Raw genomic sequence first — 21,326 nt, forward strand, 5'->3', positions numbered from 1 at the left:
ATTTACATTTATTCATTTAGCAGACGCTTTTATCCAAAGCGACTTACAGATGAGGACAGTGGAACTAACTTCAAACGTTAGGTCAGCCCAAAGAGTATACGTAGAAACCATAGACTGTATAAGGTAGAAACCCAAGAGGCGAAACTCTGTTGTGTTATGGGTAACAGTCTGTAGATGGCGCTGCGGAGGCGCGGCCGCCATTATGGACTGAAAGCTGCTGAAATCGTTAGCGCCAGTTTGAGTGTAGAGGTTTTGCTGTTCGTTTTTAGAAATCTATACAAAATTTGAACTGGCTAGTAGCTGACTAGCAGCTGGCTGGCAAGTAGCTGACTAGCAGCTGGCTGGCAAGTAGCTGGCTAGCAAGTAGCTGTCTAGTAGTACACTAGTTTCCGAAAGATGGTCAGAGTTCTTTTTGTTCATGTGTGCATTTGCTAGATTATACACCTTTTTGACTAATGCTTCCATTCTGTCAATGCCTCTTCTCTCACAAAAAGAAAAAAAAAATACAAACTTCTCATACACAAATGCACACACAATAGATGGTGGTGTTTGATTAATTACTGAGATCTTATGGCACCATTTCCATTTTAGTACTGTTTATAGTTCATGTGTGCACTTGCTAGATTGCACATCTTTTTTTGTACCTTTCCGCCTGTAATAGGACATTCACAGATTGTTTTTGTTCTTGCCATCGAAACGTTCACTGTGTGCACTTTCACTGAAGATGTTGAAAAACAAGTTGTTAATATTTTTGTGATATTCTTGTTAAAGGTGAACTGTCTTTAGAAATGCTCATTTATCATTTTATTTATTTATTTATTTTTACAGATCATATATATGGTGATGGTGATGTTCACTAATGTCAAAATCAACATTTGAATAAATCTTATTACTGTGTGTCTGCCTATGTATATTATTTCATGAATTTCTGTTATTCATATAACAAGGAAAATCCATAATAGAACATAAATATTGATAGATTAAAGGTTTGCAATAATTTTATAATTGTATCTTTGCAAACCATAAGTGGTAGGCTAATGAAGCCGATTCGGTGGGGGACATACCCTTACAAAAAAGTGCTATAGGAATCTTATATTATATAGGAATCAAAATATTATAGTAATCTTATAGGAATACTAGGCCTATAGTAATCTGGGACATACTACAGAAGTACGATAAGACTACTATAGAAATACTATAGCAGCTTTAAAATATTATAGAGGTATTACAGAACATCACAGAAGTATGTTATGTTCTGTAATACCTCTATAATATCCTAGAGCCGCTATAGTATTTCTATAGTAGTCTTATAGTACTTCCATAGTAATATTTTGTCCCAAAATACTATTTTCCTAAGGGTAATTAGGCCATGCATAACCAACACATAGACGTATATTTTCTGTCATTTAACGTCGGTCATCCTCATTAATGTATTTTAAATTGTTTTCATATTTAGATATGACGGCCAGGAAAAAAAAAAGTTATGTTAAGTGGTTGTTATGTTAAGTTTTTCAGTGCCACTGACTCCCATTATTTCTCGGCGTTTTCTTTCAGTTTTCAGTCCATAATGGCGGCCGCGCCGTCACGTCATGGGGGCAACTGTTGCTATGGAGCGTTCTATTGAGTTTCGCCTCTTGGGCTTTTACTCTTTGGCCAGCCTCTGATATAAGGTTACAAACTATTTCGTCATCCTTTAGTTTTAGACGACGAACCTCAGTGTCAGGCTGTAATATTTGAAACAAAAAAAAAAAAATTAATAAGACATTTAATTGAGCATATAGTATGGCATCTTATTAACGTTTATAAAATAGAAAAAAAATATTTTAAGCTTAATTTATTATAGCCTATGCATAGGTAGGCGTTTTCGACACAACAGGGTATTTAAAAAAAAAAAAGCTTTAGAGTCATAAATTGCATGTATTTGTGAGATAAGTTTGATAAACTATTATATGGCCTAGCTAGTTTAAATCACAAATGTATGAATCTCCTCATATATATATATATATATATATATATATATATATATATATATATATATATAGCCTACACAAATATAAATATATACATATCCTCTTTACACACACACTTGTAAAATATAAAATCGTACAAACTACTATTTCACACATTATTTAGATAAAATAAATGAATGAAACGCACTTTTGGTTCTTTTATTATTTTATTTCATAAACATTTTCATGATCTTGCACAGATTTCATTGGGATATTAACATACAATGGTACCCAGTGGCCTGCCACTAATTTAATCAACAATAATAATTATAATATTACTTGAAATAACAGTAATACCCATTATGTGTACAATAAACCAGGTTTCATGAGGGGAAACAATAGCATGTATACTTATGCCATATAGTGTCATGGTTTGGCTAATAGGATTGAAAAAAAAAAAACCCTGAACGCATCAAAGCTCGTAATGCAGCTCTTTCTTGGTTTTCTGAAAGAGGGTTTCTGAGCAAAATAACACGGCGTGAACTATCCTTGAGAAGACCAACTATAGGGCTATCTGGCAATGTTTTACAAATCTCTCTCTGCTGATTTGCTGCAGACATACATCACATGAAGAGTCAGCAAAAAATGACAGAAACGGGTCAGGGGGCGTTCATTCCACTACTTCGGGTTTGGCATGCTCTGATGATGCCAGAGAGTAGAGGAGAAGGAATAGTAGATCATCTCTAGGCAGGTAATCATTAACATCTATGAGCAAAACAGCTGTTCATGCCATCAACATTGCCCTCTTTACAGTTTTAGAAAAAAAAGGTACAAAAGCTGTCACTGGGGCAGTACCTTTTCAAAAGGCACACCTTTGTACCTAAAGAGTCCATATTGGTACCTTAAAGATACATATTAGTACCTAAAAGGTACTGCCCCAGCGACAGTTTTTTACCTTTTTTTCTGAGAGTGTAGCTTCCATATAAAAGAAACCTACATGACCAAACGCTGGCTTACAATAAATAGAGTTTAAAAGTTTGGCATGTAACGAAGTAATCGCCATTATTGCAAAAATGAATTTAGAGCAATAGAACTAGGTTATAAACATGAACAAGATTAGAACCCTCAAGTCAATAATCCAGGTGTAGCAACAGATTACATCATCATCGTCATCATCAGACTGTGCTAATTATGGAATCTTTTGGTATGCAGATCTGAGCATATATAATATATACAATGTAACATTTAATTCTCTTTTCTGCACCACAGAGATGTAACAGTTTCTCCAAAATGATTCTTGCCACAGAATAATCCACTGTGTTATAACTCCATATTAAAGACTAGAAACTCTGTTTTTATAACCTGTTCATTCAGACACACTGAATGTACCTTCATATATTTATAAAGACAAAGCTGTTCCCTTGATCAAACAATAAAATAGCACCTCTGTTTCTGTATATGACACTTAATGTCAGATTGTTTGCTTAAAAATACACAATTGTTCAGATATCCTTGCTAAATGAACTACAGTGTATTTCATCTGTCTTTGAATAATGTAGTTTATGTGAGATCTCAGAGAAATAAATCCTTTAAAAAAAAGTTAACAAAGAGATTTTGTTGACTAAGGGATGAAAACTGAAATATTTAATGCATTAAAATCCAATTACTGTTGGACTTGGAGCACACAGAAACAATAATTTATATTCTCCCAAATGTTAACATATAGCATTTCGTCTCTGTATTTTTGGTAGTGTTCATCATTTGGTGCATTGCAGAGTTTACTAACTTCACTACAATTACCTCAAGGTGTAAAAAAGACAATAAATATCGGTATTAAACAAAAAAACAAAGGTAAAGAAACAAAAACTGTGACAGAAAACATTTCAATTTCTGATACAAATTTTCTGCAGTATACTTTGGCAAAAAGCAATTGTGAAAAACAACGTGAAGAGAAGCACAAGGTTGCGAAATATCAGTAAGGCAGGATATCAAGAACAATAATACTGAGAGAAGCAGGAAGATGAATGCGTGTGTAAGCGTGAGTGATGGGCAGGCTCAACTGAGGATCTGGGAATGACCAGTACAAGTCGTAAACATATGGAAGTGAACACACACAGCCCTGTCCCAAAGCCATGCGCTGCCATCAACAGTCCAAAAACCTCTGAGGAAGGAAACCACAGGCAGGCTGGAGGCTAGTGGACTGGGAAAACACAATGACTGGTTCACCTTCACTTACTCGAGCGATGTCTTTAAAGACAAAGAGCAAGATTAAAGCAATATCAAACACAAAAAAGGTAAAGCAGTTCTCAGTGAGTCATCAGGCGTTCACACTGGCAAATAACTAGATTCAAAAGAGGAAATGAAAATGAAGCTCTTTCTAAAACACAGAATATCTACCTCTGGAAAAAGTGATGAAATGAGAGAACTTATCCTAAGCGTTTCTTGACCTGGGGTTTACCACAATGCTCAGAAGTCCATTTAAAACTTCACATAACAAAGATCAAACACCAAAGTTCATCCACAGTACCTAACCCACAAAACTGGGCTCAGAGGAATAAGTTATATTTACAAATGAATTCGTCCTTTCATCTTTTGCACTTTTCATACACAAATACCACACGGTTGAAAACGTTTGATATCCTCATCAAAACTTTTAATTTTTTTATTTTTTATTTATATATAATCTATATTTATCAAAAAACCCTCTAAATAAGGCAGGGATATCATTGAGTTTACAATGATAAAAACTAGCCCGATTCATACACACCCTCATGACCTAAAATCCTCATATTATCTGCAGTCTTCTCAAATGCCCCTGCTGCACTCATGAAATCACACATGCACACTCAAAAAACAGGATAAAGTCTCTGTTATCCTGTAGGGAGAGCCCTGTCAATTCCTTTGATTGAAAAGTTCCCATTACACACATTTTTTTGTTCCACAGAATTGTTTTTCCCTACAGTTGGAGCAGAAGGGACAGTCTAAGATGTGAATCTCACAAAACACGCCCAGGTCACATTTCTATGGAAGCCTGTTTCCACCACGGAGTGAAAATAAATAAAAAGGTAATTGCTAATTTATTTCATCATAATTTCGAGTTTTCATAATTTCAGAATCACAATTTCGAGTTTATATCTCACAACACGAAGAGAAAAAAATAATTGTCACAATTGCAAGATTTGTAAAAAAAAAAAAATTCTTTTTACAGAATTATGAATTTCATCTTACCATTTTGACTTTTTTTGCAATTGTGAGTTTATATCTCACAATTCTGCCTTTTTTCTCAGAATTGTTTCTCAGAACCTTGAGTTTATTTAAAATTGGAATGTTGAGATATAAATTAGGATTTACAGGGGAAAAGTCTGTATAGGAATTAAAAAGTCACTTTTGTTTATCCCATGGCAGAAACAAGGTTCCATACATTTCACCCCCCCCCCCCAAAAAAACAAAAAATTATTTAGTTTAAAATAAAAAATGCTTATTTTAACTCCATTAAGTTTTATTTTTACATCATGACATATTATTTGAATTACAATTAAGATGTTTTGTAATACCTATTATTCTCAATAGTTCTTATCCGATTCTCCTTACTTTAAATCAGCATAAATTAATTTATTTCACCTTACAGTTATGAGGTTTGTACTAATAAACCATGTCACAGTGCAACAAAAAACTTAATGGTCATTAAAACAAGCTTCATTTAGTTTACTCACAAGCAAGATAAAGTATCCTAATTGGTATTAAATTTAGGTTGACATGTTCTTGACATTCACTCCTAGAATGTGTGCGAGCTATGATAAGCGTCCTCTAGGTGGCAGACTAAATTTGTTAGTGTTGTCTGTGCTGAAGGACCTTGAAGTCAACAGGAAGCACATATTTCTGTGGTTGTGAGTGGTTAAAACCCTCTTAATAAATATTCCTGCTATGTTCCAGCAGTTCCTGATTACCACACATGTATACTATGTTTCTGAGGTAAACACAGGCTTGCATAGCTGAACAACAGTTCATATGTCCAATCCTGTCACAGTCCACTACTAAATGCAATAGCCGATGTTTTACAAGTAATCGAAATGTGAAATCCAGAATTTGATCCTCTTACCAAGCAGATTATTGCCATTAATATGGCAGGATTCAAAGTCCACTGACTTTTACTGATTTAAACCCAGCTAAATCAATCATTCCCTCCAGCTTCTGGTCATGTAAACTAGGGTACTTCACTGTAGACTCTCTAGGTCACCTAAACTTTTCATGAAGCCAGGCCAAACATTCACACACAGCCACCAAACAGCAGAACCATCTCACTTCGCAAAACCATAGCCTCAGTCGAGAAACCACCACAACACCTCGAGATTTGGCAGAAACAGTCGATCTAACATAGAAACTGCTAGCGGCCGAAAGAGTTGATGCACGTTATCAAGTCGTCTTTAAAGTGTGCGCGCTTTTGTCAGATTGTTCCAAACACTGGTCACTCACACAAGATGAGCAATACACAGAGAAACGTACCTGTAGATAATTCATGCAATTTACAACTGACAATTAATACAGATGTGTGTAAGAGAGAAGGTATATGTGTGTGTGTGTGTGTGTTTGTCTATTATATCCTGTCGGTGTGGTCACATTTGTACAGTTTGTGTGTGCAAAATGACATCATATTTTCAGCCAATCATGTGCTTTCTCCCGTAGGTACTGGCTCCTCCCCTTCTTCCTCGAGGGCCTCGGATATTGGACCGTTTGACTGCAGCTCCTCACCCCTGCCGGCTCTCGATAAGACCTCCATCCAACGTCGCTGCAGTTCCTCACAGTCGGCACTGAAGTAAACGGTCAAATGACTCTGGCTCATTTTAAAGGCGTTGCGTCGTTCTAGACGGTCACTTGATTCGGGTAAAGACACCTCGAACCCAATGAGGGGAATACTGCGCTGGGCTTTGACATCCTGTGCATATGGAGAGAGAAAGAGAGAAGAAAAGATCAATACATCGCTGGTCAACCATTAACTGGCTACTATGAACCGCATTAGTCATGGAATGAATACTAAAGCCTTGTTTACACCTGGTTTTCACATCTGTTTGATCACATGACTCCTGGTGGTAACATGCATGTCAAATCACCTGCGGAGCACCATAGATGTACAGCACCAGAGGCTCAGAGTCAGGGATGACAAACCAGGCCTTCTGCCACCCACGTCCACTTCCTTTCTCCACATGATGAAGGAAACTACACAACACGCTGTTCTCAGCTGCCACTGAGGCTTGTTTCTGCAGGAAAAAATAGGTGTAAAAATGCAGACCACCACTAGCATTCACACGTTGGGTTGCCAGATGTTATGGGTTTAAATCTGCCATCGAACCTCTAGAATGGAGCGGCGTCTCTGTGTGCTGTTGCTCAGACTGGCCGGAGAGGGCGGCACTCCCACTAGCATGGTGTAGCAGTCTATACACACACGGTTGGCTCGGTTGTTATCATATAACAGACGGGCACGGAACTCCGAACACTTCCCACACACCACCTGAAGTCAAGAAGCCCAACGTCAGCCCACCGTGTCACAGAGCATGTCAGAAAACACAGGTATGCTGTAACATACATGTCCACAGGCTTTGCAGTGATGCCGTCTTTTGGTAATCGAGTTGAAAGGCTCCTGACACTTCATGCACAGCGTGACCTCTTTCTCCCGGATTGGAGTGGGCGCTCGTTTTCCAAGCTCTGTGCAGTTCTGAAATTAAAGAGAGGTCAGAGAATATTGCAGTGGCCACAAAACCTAAAAACGTGGGTTAACATGTCACTGTATTAGAGCTAGTTATCATAAAAGGTGATTAAATGCTACTTGGTTGGATATATTCTTAACTAATTCAGTGACATTCATACATTTTTAAGTGTGGCTTGAGCATCAAAAGACTTTTTGGAGCCACTATTTTTTGTAGTTATTCATATAGGTCAGGGGTTTTTAAACATTTTGTTGCCACAGATGATTAAATATGTCGATCTCTTCATGAAATATAAATGCTATATATTTTCATGTATGAAGACCCATTTAAACGGTGGAAACACTATAATTATTTGTATAATATAATCTGGAAAATATTTATATTGTTTAGTATATATAATGTACTTGCTATTAAGTTGACATCTTTTTTTTATTTGATTAATATGATGATTTACAACTAGTGTTATTATTAACTAATTGTTAATTAATTAATTAAAAAATATTACATTTTAAAATTGTATTATAACATATTACATAAAATTTTTATATAAATTTAAAATGTAATCAAATTTAAATTAAATTTATGCAATTAGCAGATATTATATTATATTATATTATAGATTATATATATATATATATATAATTTTTATATGTTATAATACAGTATATATATATATATATATATATATATATATAATTGTTATTTTGATTATAAATAATGTTATTTCAAATATATGCTTTTGTATTATTTCAATATGTTAGTAATATAATTTTTTTTCAATGTTGTGAACATATATGTAAACATATCCCTGAAGAGAATCATAGATATACAAATGATAACTTTTAATTAATTATATTTTAAAACTATATTATTTTATAAACATATCTGAATTTAATAGGGGTCTCTGAACCAAAGTTTGAAAATCCCTGATAAAAACCACATTTTATTTTTCCCATTCCCATTTTTTGAATGAGGTCTGGATATGATGTATTTTAGTATTATTTTGTATTGCCTTTTATTTTTCAGGTTTGATTTTAATTTTATCTGCAGTAATTTTGTCATTATTGTAATATTTCTTTTTAGCTTTTATTTTAGCATTTTACTATTTTAATTAACAAAAAATATTTTAAATAGCTTTAGGTAACAACACTGCGAGTGATCAGATAAAACTAACCGGAGAGTTTGGAGGAGTGAAGTCCTCCTCCCGAAACGAGCAGTTGTGCATCCGGAAGGTCTCCAGCGTCTGTTCGTGTCTCTGTATAGTGGCCTGGATCGCCTGTGAGAAAGTGAACAAAAACTAAATTAATGTAAGCAGGAGTGTTATAGTCGAGAGATTTGAGAAGCTGTGATGTAGAAGAAAAGCTCACCTGAATCCAGTCTCTCTTCTCCTCTTCCGTCCTGGTGAAAATGGAAACGGCAAACAATTTAAAAACCCCAAAAGCTGCACATATTTCTCTTGTTTTTAGTGGCTGATATGCTTATCTCAGGTATTTTCTCCTAATGCCCAAAAGCTCGGACAACATTTCTGTGGTTTTCAATCAACCTCAGATTTTATTTTTAAAGCAGATGAAGCACATTCCCTCAGCCGTACCTCGCTTGCAGTTCTAGGGAACGTTGTTTTCCCGACACCAGAAATGTTCGCGGTACGTTCATGCTGCTGGTCTCCTTCAGCTGTGAAGCAACGCAGAGTGAATCACCCATTTGATAACAGCAGATTTATTTTGAGTTTTATGCTTTAAACAAGATAAAAACACGCTGAACCTCCATCCCGTCTACATCAATCCGTGCTCGCACTCCAAACTTCTGTCCTATCAGCCTCAGTTTGGGAACGCAGTACAACAATCTGTCATTGAACTTCAGAGAGAGACGGGCAAAGTTACACGTGCATGATTTAGCAACAATTTTTCTTAAGAAAAAAAGATTTTAGGGTATGATTTATGTCATTTACGTTTGCCTTTGACTCACCAGAATGAGGTATCGATCCTGTGATGTCCCGTTTTTCGCTGACAGTTTCAGGATGTGTCCCTCTTTGATGAGCTCATTAGTCGGGTTAACAATGTCCTCTTCTCCACCGAGCAACTCGTACACTTTCAACAGCTTTCTCATGCGCTCCTGAGGGACAAAACATTCACACATTTGTAGAAACATTTTTCATTTTATTAAAATAACAATATTTGTTATTTATACATATATATATGTATAATTCTGTAATTTAAAAATGAAAAAGGACAGCCCTGTGCATGCTGCGTTTATTAAAAAACTATATATAAATATAAGATATCATTTTTAAAATTTATTTGTATTAGTAAGGGTAGTTTTTTAAAAATATTTAATATATACCTTTGTAATATGAAAATTATTATTTTTATTCAAATATACATATATGTAAACTTCATTAAAAATACATAAATATTTAAATTGTTATTTTTATATAATTTTAATATATACTTTAGTAATATTTTAATATATTGAAGTACTATAAAAACATTTAAAATAACAAAAATAACCCTAAAATATATATACAAACACGTTATATTATACATATCGCTACAGTGGGCTATGTCTTATAATATAAGTTTTATAATAATATAATAAATAATTTTATTGTTTAATATTATATATATCCAGTTATGCAAAACAACTCAACTTGCTTTCTGAAATTTTGTCATTTTGAATTTAAATTATGCTATCATTTATAGCACGATTCATGTAATTCATAACTCAATGTGACAAACCAAGAAATGTTTTGTGCTTTTGAAATATTAAGATTAAAAAGAAGAGTGAATGTTTACATATATATTGATTTTATAATATTACTTGCAAATAATTCAAATTGATTACTTCACAACTAGAATTAGACTTTGTTATGACACGGTTATGACCTCATTTTCAGCAATGAAAATTATTTTTTGACTATGTCTGTTTTAGGTCAGGTCTACTTGGAGGGAGGTGTCTCATGCCTCAAAATGTAGAAAATAAAAACATAAGCATTTAACAGATTCAAATGAGAGACTTTCACAACAGACCTCACATTAAAAAAGGCAACCATGCTTAATTACAAAGGGATGTTATAAGTGGCGGTGTTGGTTTTCACCCCAGACGGAGTGTGTGTGGTTCGTCTGAAACTGCACTCACCATTTTCCTGATGGCAGCATTTGAATGTTCCGCCGCTGTGGCGATCAGCTCCAGAGATTCTGTAAAGGATAAAGGACTTGATATTCACAAAGTGCCTTTTTTCCATTTTGCCTTTTATCTTGGCCTGTTAACCTTGCATGAAACTTTACACTGCAATATTTCCATGCACCATGCACAAACAGCTGAAATGAAACAGAAAGTGTGCCGTTGCGGTCAGTGGAGGAGATAAGACCCATTTGAGCGCTCCGCCGCTCTGCACTTACTCTTAGCATCTTTGAAGTCGTCTGCGTCCTCTGGCAGGCGGTGCAGATAGTCTTTGAGCAGGAGCTCGTAGCGAGGGATCCTCTGCACAGGCTCCAACATGTGGTGCTGTAGGGTAAGATTCCCACACATCTCCTCTTTCTGCAAAACACACAAAATCATCCCATGAGCAAAAACAAACCATGGACCGGTTCATTCCCACACACAAATTCTGAATATTTGCAAAAGCAGATACTTTAAAGATTGAAAGAAAAACAAGACTGACTGCATTTACTACATTTATTGTGCACAACTCATCTGTGCACATAATTATATGTATTATATATGTAAACATTATTAATGAAGTATAATATTATCTATGTTTGTCTGTGAAATTTTGCTTTTTATTTTTGTTTTTATTAAAATTTATAAGTCATGATATATTACACACATTACATGAGTATTATTAAAGTGTGTGTGTGTGTGTGTGTCTGCAGATAGATAGATAGATATTATTTTTTTAATTAATAATATATAAAAAAAAAAAAAAAAAAATATATATATATATATATATATATATATATATATATAATCATTATATATATATATATATATATATATAATATATATGTTTTATATTACTGTTTATATAATGTTAATATAATGTTTTATATTACTGAAGTATATATTAAAACAAAAATGTTATATATAAATGTAATAACATTTATATATATATATATATATATATATATATATATATATATATATATATATATATATATATATATATATATATATATATATATATATATATATATATATATACTTACTTGTTTTTATAAGCTTTCATTAAAATATTATTAAAATATTAAAATTAGTGCAAATTGGTATAAATATATTTAATCTATAAACATAACATGCGTTTAATTATTTGACAACACTATATATTTCATCATTAAGTCTGTATGCTCAGCTTTCTTTAATATGGACCTTCTTAAAGTTTAATGCTAAATATTTTACTTTTCATAATGCAGTCAAATCCTGCTGGAAGAAATCAAGTCCCTGCCTACTTTATTTCCCGCCGAATATTTAGTTTCAAATTGAAATACATCACGTTGCAAAAGTGAAATGTGTTGAACGAATGCTGTTTTTTATGTTGTCTTTAACAAAAAGGCAGACTCCCAAATAACAGCCACGCACAATCGAGATGATTCACTGGAGCCCGTGACAGCAGTGCTGTGATCTCAGGCGCTGGGCCCCGCGTTCTCTTAATATTCTCCACACAGTGGCTCCCAGAGACGTTTGAAGTGCCACACCAGGCCTGATTGGGGCGCCATTAGTATTCACCATAACCTACAACTCCCCGAAAACACTCGCGCACCCACAGCGACTCCCTCTTTCATCTGACGCACTCAATCATGGCTGAACCATGGGAGCGCTCTCGTTATTTTAAACATGAACGCTCTTGTCTCAGACTGTGAAGGTGAATTTGGTGGAGTGCACCTGGTGGATGAGATTACTGTATGACTAACACACACTGTGTTCAGTCCACGGCTGTGAATTATGCAGGGTTACACGCAATTAACACTCATTATAACAGTGAGGGGGTTGGGAAGACTATCTTATTTTCACACAGTTCAGCTGAGAGTGTGATGCTCAACAGCACTCAACACATCTGACTTCCACTTTTTGTTAATAGAAAACAATTTATGCCTTAACATTATCACAGCTTGAATAAAATTTTTTTTTTTTTTTAAAAAGTGTAACTCCTATTGTTGTTTCACACTTCTACACTTGAAATCTATTCAGCGTTCTGTTCTGTCTAGATATGCTTCTTACTCAAAGTCCATTACAAAAAGCACCTGTTAAGATTGTTTAGATGTAATTTTAGTTTAAAACAAACACAGCATATTTTTTTTATACTTCCTGGAAAGAAAAGACCAGAATGCACTGTAATGAGTCATTTTTTCATTTAAAATAGTTTTTTTAAATATGCACTATAATTAAAAAGTTTATTTTGCTGAAAGCTTTGCTCACCAAGGCTGCATTTATTTGATCAAAATACAGTAAAATCAGTAATATTGTGCAATACTATTACAAATTAGAATCACTGTTTTCTGTTTGAATATATTTTTAAAATGTAATTTATTCCTGTGATGCGCAGCTGAATTGTCAGCATCATTCCTCCAGTCTTCAGTGTCACATGATCCTTCAGAAATCATTTGAATATACTGATTTGCTGCTCAAGGAACACTTCTTAATAATATTAACAATGTTGAATTTTTTCCAGGATTCTTTGAGGAACAGAAAGTTCAAACTGTTCGAAAGAACAGCATTCATTCGAAGAATCTTTGTAACATAGCAATAAATGTCTCAAATACTGCTACTTTTGATTAATGTAATGCATCCTTGCTGAATAAAAGTATTAATTTCTAAATGAAATTGAAATTTCATTCAATTGAAAAAAAATATACTTTTGTGCATGCATAAATATATGCAAGACATAACTAAATTGAGGATAACAATTTTTATGATACAATATGAAATTATGATGTCAAGTATTAATTTCCTTTAAAAAATCATTCTGAACCAACACCTTTGAGTGATAGTATTGCATTTCATCCAATATTTATGCATGCTACAAAGACTTGTTCTTATTACAGAGCATGGTTAGTTTGGACCGCAGTCTGGTACCTGGATGTTGTGAATGATGGCTTTGAACTGAGAGGAGCGCTGCATCCAGGTGTTCACCAGCTCCATGGCCCGGTCAAAATTTTTCACGTACTCGCCATACATCTTCAGGAAAGGTGCCAGTTTCTGCAGGATGTCCCCGATGCGGGGGTTCAGATCCCTGAGGGCAGAGGGGTGGAAGTCAAGGTTTGTGAAATGTCACCCTTCTCCATCCAAAATGAGACTATTTCTAAACAAAGTTTAGTTTGTGGAAACACAAACGTCACTAGGATACTTGGAAACATCCGTTTGTCCTTTCAAAATTCAAAATCCATTCAAAATGTCTAGTTATGTCCAAAAGAAAAAAGATTGTTTCTGCTCTAAGATCTGATTCCACAAGCCAAGGTGAAAGCTATTAGTCTAAAATCGTCTTCAAGTCTAACAAAACTTCAAATACTCTGTTCATGTGCCAAGTCTACTGTCTAGAATATCATAATATGTGACCGTGGACCACAAAACCAGTCTTAAGTGTACATTTTTTTTAGTAGGATCAGACAATATTTGGCTGAAATACAACTATTTGACAATATGGAAAATCTAAGAGTGCAAAAAAATAACGTTTAAAGTTGTCCAAATGAATTCTTAACAATGCATATTACTAACAAAAAATTACGTTTTAGATATATTTACAGTACGAAATTTACAAAATATCTTCATGGAACATGATCTTTACATAATATCCTAATGACTTTTGGCATAAGAGAAAAATCTTAAATTTTTTGTGCATTGTGAAAAGTGCTATATTAATAAGTTTGATTTGACAGCAAGATAAAACATTAGTAACATTAGCATTTTAATATATATATATATATATATATATATATATATATATATATATATATATATATATATATATATATATATATATATATATATATATATATAAATCAATCATAAAATCAATCTCACAGTCTTTCTCTCTCACCATTCCTCCATGCGTTTCTCTAGCGCGGGCAGCAGGAACTGCTGGTGGAAACAGTAGATGGAGCAGATGTTGGAGAAGATACCCATGACCACCTCACAGGGGAAGGAGCTGCGAGCTCGGGCCTCCTCCATCAGCTGGGCGCAGAACACCTGGTCCAGGAGGTGCAGTCTGGACACGTAAGCCTTCTCTGTATGCAGCAGCTCATTAGCAATATTAAACACCCGCTGCTGGACTGACAGCTGCAAAACCAGAAAATGGTGCAATAATGAGTTTGAACAAACTTGTTACAACAAGTTGGATGGAAGTGCACAGAATAAGTCTCATCAACATTAAGAACTTTCAAAAATGTATAAATTAAGAATTTTGTGATTTTGAAAAAGGTTCTTATGCTCACCAAGCATGCATTTATTTGACCAAAATACAAATAATTAAAAATAACAAATACAAATCATTTTGTTAAAAGATACTTTTTTCAGGATTCTTCAATGAATAGAACATTTTAAGGAAGCATTTAAGTTAAATTGAAATCTTTAGTTAAAATTATAGATCTCTTTACCACTGATCAATTTACTTCATCATTGCTGCATAAAAGTATTAATTTAAATTAAAATTAAATTTTACTGACTCTACAATTTTGAATGGTAGTGCTATGAAAACAAATAAATAATAAAATATAAATTTAAACATTTAAACATTTGATTAAATAAATATTAAAAAACGAAATATAATTTGAATATCATGCATTTTTATAATTATTATATTTATTTCTTATATGTATATATACATTTTATATACATTACATAAGTATTTATATGGTTAAAGTAAATGTTTATATGATTAATTTTATGGATCATAAATAATATATTATTATACATTATATAATATTATAATATAAGTTTTTCATAAATGTTTATATTTGAATATTTACTTCATATAAACCATACTTAATATCAAAATGCTTGTTTTCATACATAGGGTTATGGTTAATTAATATATTTTTTAAATACATTACATACCAAACAACATTTTAAATATATATAATTTTACAATATATAATTATAATTATATAATATATAAATAATATACAATTATACAAGATTAAAAATTTATTATTCAAAACAAATGATAAAATACAGATTCTGTTTATATTCAATAATATATTGTATTTATAAATACATATATTAAAACTATACACTTTAGTCAGGGTTTCTTGCACTAAATTTTTCATTTATCTCTTAGAATGAATTAAGCTGTTCATGTATACGTATGTCTTTATGTGTATTCACAATATGGAAGTCAGTCTTGAGTCTTTGGTAATACCCTGTTACCAAGAGTGAGATTAATCCATGACTAAATTATTTAATCAAATAGATGCATATATGAATCCTCACCTCAACGGAGTTCTGTCGTTCAGCTTTAGGCAGAGGTTGAAGAGCCATGGGGTTCATCTCACTCTCATCCCCACTGCCCTCCTCCATATCACTGTCTCCCTCTGAGTCTCTGCCCCCCTCCACACCGCTGGCCCCCTCTCCTTCAGGCCCCTCGGCATAGCTGCAAGGAAGCCCGGGCCCTGGACTGCAGGGGCAAATCTCCCTCTCGTGACCAACCCGATCCTCGTCCCCGACGAAGCAGAGCTCCTCGCTGTGTGAGGGCGAGCTGATGCTGTCGATACCACTGTCTCTATTGGCAAGCTTGCCATCCATCTGTGACGGAGGGAGGGACAAGCGTTCCGAGGGGATTTCTGATTGGTTGGCTGTGAGGTCCCTCATTTCCATGGTGTCCAGCAGTTTATCAGAGGCACCATAGCCTGATTCCATAGAGAGACGCTTTTCTGAGCAGGTCGCCCCGAGTTCACGGTCATCCTCCTCGGTTTCATCCACCTCATCTTCCTTCTCGACCTCCTCCTCGGCCAGCGGCGCCTCTAGTGGATCCTGAAGGAACGTGCAGGGCAGGATGAACTCAGACCCAGAAGCGGCCTGCTGTTCGGGGACCCGTGGGGTACACATCACTCCCCCAGTGATATCTGGGACCACAATGATCTGCTCTCTAAAAAAAAAAAAAGGAAAAAAAGTAACATACGACAAAAATATATTTCTAAATGTATGTATATAAATATTTAAAACACCACATTGTGAGCACTGTATTAAAATAATATAATAAATTAAATGAATAAAAAAAAAATATTACATTAAAAATATAATATAATTGCCTTGCCTATAATACAAATATTAAATAATTTATAATAATATTTTATAAAATAAAATAAAATATTAATAGTAATAATAATACAATTTCCTTTTAGTATTTTTGTCTTGTTTTTTGTCTATCTCAGTATCTTTAAAAATAAATTAACACACTTCAGACAACATGTATTGGATTAATTATTTCTTACACCGTTGGCAAATTAAACGTAAAAGTAAAATCTTAATATCTTAAGCAATTGTTCTTCCTAGTTACATTTTAAACTAAAGTAAATGAAAAAAAAAATACATGTATGAACAATACAATATTTTAATGCTTAGATTTATGCTTAAAAAATTAAGAACCTATAGCTATATTCTCTAAAAAGTCTTAATATCTTATGAAATTCTTCTAAAGTACATATTGCTTTACCTTAATTTTTAAGCCAAAGTAAATAAAACGATCATTTTAGTAAGATGTATGTTTAAAAAAAAAATTCTTAATATATTATGCAATTCTGCTTCTCAAGTACATTTTGTTTTCAGGATGCTTAAATATTTTTTACTGAAAAACAAGACAAAAATACTGATTCATAAATCATTTCTGGCAGTGAGATTAAAAATATAACTTCTTGTTTACCTGCGATCAACAAACGGAGATATCATTACTCGAGAGCACCAAATCAGAACTGTAGATATGAATAATATAATCTACCATAATCAAAAAGCGGCTCCAGTGACAAGCGCTCGAATGATTGTGATCTCTCACCTCTCAAACTTCTCGATGAGCGAGAGGACACAAGTGGGGGAGGAGCTTCCCTCTGCTCTCGGTAAGGTGGCGCGTGATTGGCGGGGGTCGGCGGGGAGTGGGCGGGAGGGTGGTGGTGGGAGGGGCTTGTCCGGGGGGCGTGGCCGTTGAGCGCTCTGTTGCTGGAGATGAGGGGGTTTCGGGGGCACTGAACGAGACAAAATCAATACGCAAATCAATAGACTGAGACTGGTGCACGATCACATGACTGCACCACAGACAGACACAGATATTAAATTGGAGCAGCAGGGCAGAATAACAAGTACTTTTATTAGATTACTGCATAATATTGCATATTATATCATAAATTAAACATGAGGTAAAAGAGAATACAGTAAACATTCAAATAATGGTGACCTCTATTTAGTTATAAGTTCTGCATATATTTAAATATGCATAAAACATATACTATTGTTCAAAAGATTTTTAATTTTAGACTTAAACTTTACAACTTTATGAATTCTGAAAAAAGGTATCACAGTTTCCACAAAAATGTTAAAAATGTTAAATAATAATGTTAAAAAAGCAGCATGTTTTTCCTCCAAAATTATTAATAAGAAGAAATGTTTCATCAGCAGCAGATATTCATATTAGAATGATTTCTGAAGGATCATGTGGCACTGAAGACTGGAGTAATGATGCTGAAAATTCAGCTTTAATCACGGGAATAAATGACATTTTGAAATACATTCAAATAGAAAACATTCACTTTAAATTGTAATAATATTTCACATTTTTCTACTGTATTTCTGACCAAATAAATGCATCTTTGTTGAACATAAAAAACATCTTTCCAAAACATAAAAAAAATCTAGCCGACCACAAACTTTTGAATGGTACTAGCTCTCGGATCTCATTTGCATATGTGCATATTTAAATAAATAACAACAAATTCACCGCCATTTCCTCAAAGCTATTTTATGGCTTCACAAGACTTGCAATATGGCATAAAAGTTGCCTTTCTGTCATTTTTTAAACTTGACGTCCTGTGTTCACTGTATTTGTGAATTGTATAGAAACAAAGAGCTTGGTCATTCTTCAAAATATATTATTTTGTGTCATAATGGTGAGTAAATGATGACAGAAGTAAAATTTTTGGCTGAACTATCCCTTTAAATGTACAGAACGTACCTTGAGGCTTTGGCCCAGGTAAAGGTGGGCGTGTTTTAGGGGGTGGAGCCGGGACGTCCTGAGGTCCATCCTCACTTGTGCCATTGCAGTCCTGTGCTTCCTGGGGTCCAGGGTCAGAGCAGAGGCGCTGTGGGGTCTCGTGGGCTCCGAGGCAGGGGCCTGGCTCAAGAGACAGACTCTTGGTTAGAAGCCGTGGACTGGTGGAGGATGGGCCTGACAGAAAGAGAGAGTGCAGACTCGCTTTGAATTGGAGAATCTGAATGAAGGGAGCAAACCATGCCTGGTGTTCTTTATCAGTTAAAAACCAATAACTTGTTACTGGTTTCATTTGAGTAGGTTTTTGGCCGAAATGAGACTTGTTTGAGTTGAAATGCACTACTCTCTCTTTCATAGCCAGAGCTTTGTGATATAACAGCAGCATGTACACAATACACCGAGTTCCCATTAGGGCCGTTAATGTGAATAAAATTGGCTATGTAAGATGCTGAATGTTTTTCTTAAGAACATGTGAATGAAGCCACCACAACAATGAGAAAAAAAATTGAGAAACAGAAACATGATGCGTTTGTGTTTATTTTTACAGAGAGATGGACTGATGTGTTGTTCAAAAGTTTGGGGTCAGTAAGATTGAATGGTTTTAAAAGAGGTCTCTTATTGCTCACCGAGACTGCATTTATCTGATCAAAAATACAGTAAAAACAGTAATAATGTGAAATATTATTACAATTGAAATTTTTTATTTTGAATATATTTAAAAACGTAATTTATTCCTGTGATCAAAGCTGAATTTTCAACATCATTACTCCAGTCTTCAGTGTCACATGATCCTTTAGAAATCAGTCTAATATAATGTTAGCTAGATGTAGAAATTTATTAGAAATGAAAATCTTTATTAGAAATGTCTTTATGATCACTTTTGATTTATTTAATGCATTCTTGCTGAATAAAAGCAATAAGCGAACTTTTGAACAGAAATGAAAATAACCTCATGTTAATGAGAACAGAAATGCTTATCTTTAAAAGATGTTGCAAAATTTAATTTTTCAATAATGCAAAAATTCAATCCACCGCCATTCGAAAGGTAAAAACTGTTGCTAGCATGATCATCTCAGACAGGAAACACTTTAAGAATCAACATGAGAGAGGAAAACAAGATGGGCAAATTCAATTCAGTCTAATTTAATGGAGCTGGCTGGGCGTAATGGATTACAGTTCGGCTGAGTGATGTGTCTGAATGGCAGAAAGCATGTACAACACGTTATCACACAAATCACCTCTGGCTCAATAAACTGCGAGTCCAGATCCAGTGATACGTCTGTGTATATACTCCACATCAATCTTAGGCTTCAATTACACACTGGTTTGTGCTGACACAATGTGAACATGACATCAAACTGTGTAAAAAGACTTCTGGGTAAACTAGGAGAGCAGTAGAGCGCCGTCGTGTGTTAAGTAGGTCAGTGTGTTAAAGTGCCAGTCACTACTGTGTATATTTGCCTGTTCAGCTCAATCAGCCCAAAACATCGTGAGTTTGGATCTAGTGACATAACGAAATTCACAGCTAAAAACTATGCACATGTAAATATGACTTGAAGGGCTTTGATCAAAATGATCATGTACAGGAAAAATCTTGTTGAAATTTCTTAAGGTGGCACGGACGGGTCAGATGGTGGGCAGACCCGCCGTCTTAATGACGTTGCCATTTAAAAAAAAGCTTGTCTGTCCCCCTACAAAGAGCTAATTGGTTCCATATGTCGACACTCATACCAGCTAGTGAAGGCAGGGGGCTGAAATGACTTCCACATGCTCCACCAAAATGACTTAAAGGTGAAGAAAGGCTAGCGAGGGAGAAAACCAGACTTATTCTAGCCGCAGATTTGATCTGGAGTTCCTGTATGGGAAAGGGATGTGTGCTGTGACCTACAAGCCCGCTGGAGCTGGGACAGATTAAATATGTATCAAAAGAACAGGCGTGTCCAAAACACATCCACTTGAAAGGCATATAAAGATAATATAAACTGTTCAAATTCATTTTTAGTAATCGTCTTTTTATTCATATTTCAAATAGCGGGACTACACTATCCTGTCTTATGTGGTGTTTTTAGGGCATATAAAGAAAATCAAATGTTTTAAAATATTTTTTTTTAGTGATCGTCTTTGTATTGTTATTGCAAATAGCAGGAATATACTACGCTTTATGGTTGGTATTGTATCCTGGGTGGAAGTGTTTTTTATATAGTTTAGCTACTTTTTGTTTATATTTAGATTTTAGATTTTAGATTTAGTTCTTTATATTAAAACATAATAGAGATATGCCGGTATAAAATTTTCCTGTTGCAATTAATTGCTCATGCTTATATCACGGTAAACGGTATTATCACGGTATTGAAATTTATTTTTAAAAAAAGTGTTCATAATACACTATAACAGGTTAAAAAACTGTTTTTCTTATAACAAAAATAACTGAACATAAAACTGAACATTAAATACAATAAAGCAATACAGAAAAATATATAAAGTTAAAAG

The 21,326-nt window shown here is 34.3% G+C and overlaps 2 protein-coding genes across 6 annotated transcripts in view; both read right to left on the bottom strand.

Annotated features, from left to right (window-relative positions):
• Positions 1-21,326, bottom strand: part of cxxc1a (CXXC finger protein 1a) — a 76,437-nt gene that overhangs the window by 42,581 nt on the left and 12,530 nt on the right. The gene's annotated exons all lie outside the window — the stretch shown is intronic.
• The window catches only part of LOC132098061 (FYVE, RhoGEF and PH domain-containing protein 1-like), a 47,041-nt gene continuing 31,152 nt past the window's right edge, over positions 5,438-21,326 (bottom strand). For 2 of the 5 annotated variants that reach the window (XM_059504172.1, XM_059504174.1), the window contains exons 2-17: positions 18,801-18,959; positions 17,631-17,817; positions 16,073-16,727; positions 14,682-14,920; positions 13,721-13,877; positions 11,050-11,188; positions 10,787-10,845; positions 9,617-9,763; positions 9,413-9,505; positions 9,243-9,322; positions 9,019-9,049; positions 8,826-8,927; positions 7,531-7,659; positions 7,297-7,455; positions 7,058-7,204; positions 5,438-6,882 (exon numbers count right to left, since the gene is read on the bottom strand). In XM_059504172.1, the coding sequence (XP_059360155.1) occupies positions 6,613-6,882; positions 7,058-7,204; positions 7,297-7,455; positions 7,531-7,659; positions 8,826-8,927; positions 9,019-9,049; positions 9,243-9,322; positions 9,413-9,505; positions 9,617-9,763; positions 10,787-10,845; positions 11,050-11,188; positions 13,721-13,877; positions 14,682-14,920; positions 16,073-16,727; positions 17,631-17,817; positions 18,801-18,959 (2,753 nt within the window). In that variant the 3' untranslated portion in view covers positions 5,438-6,612. Of the gene's footprint in view, positions 6,883-7,057; positions 7,205-7,296; positions 7,456-7,530; positions 7,660-8,825; positions 8,928-9,018; positions 9,050-9,242; positions 9,323-9,412; positions 9,506-9,616; positions 9,764-10,786; positions 10,846-11,049; positions 11,189-13,720; positions 13,878-14,681; positions 14,921-16,072; positions 16,728-17,501; positions 17,610-17,630; positions 17,818-18,800; positions 19,014-21,326 lie in introns of those variants that run through there. The other 3 variants (XM_059504171.1, XM_059504173.1, XM_059504175.1) reach the window with 2 other exon arrangements.

This window comes from Carassius carassius, chromosome 21 (genome assembly GCF_963082965.1).
Source record: "Carassius carassius chromosome 21, fCarCar2.1, whole genome shotgun sequence".
Classification (NCBI taxonomy): domain Eukaryota; kingdom Metazoa; phylum Chordata; class Actinopteri; order Cypriniformes; family Cyprinidae; genus Carassius; species Carassius carassius.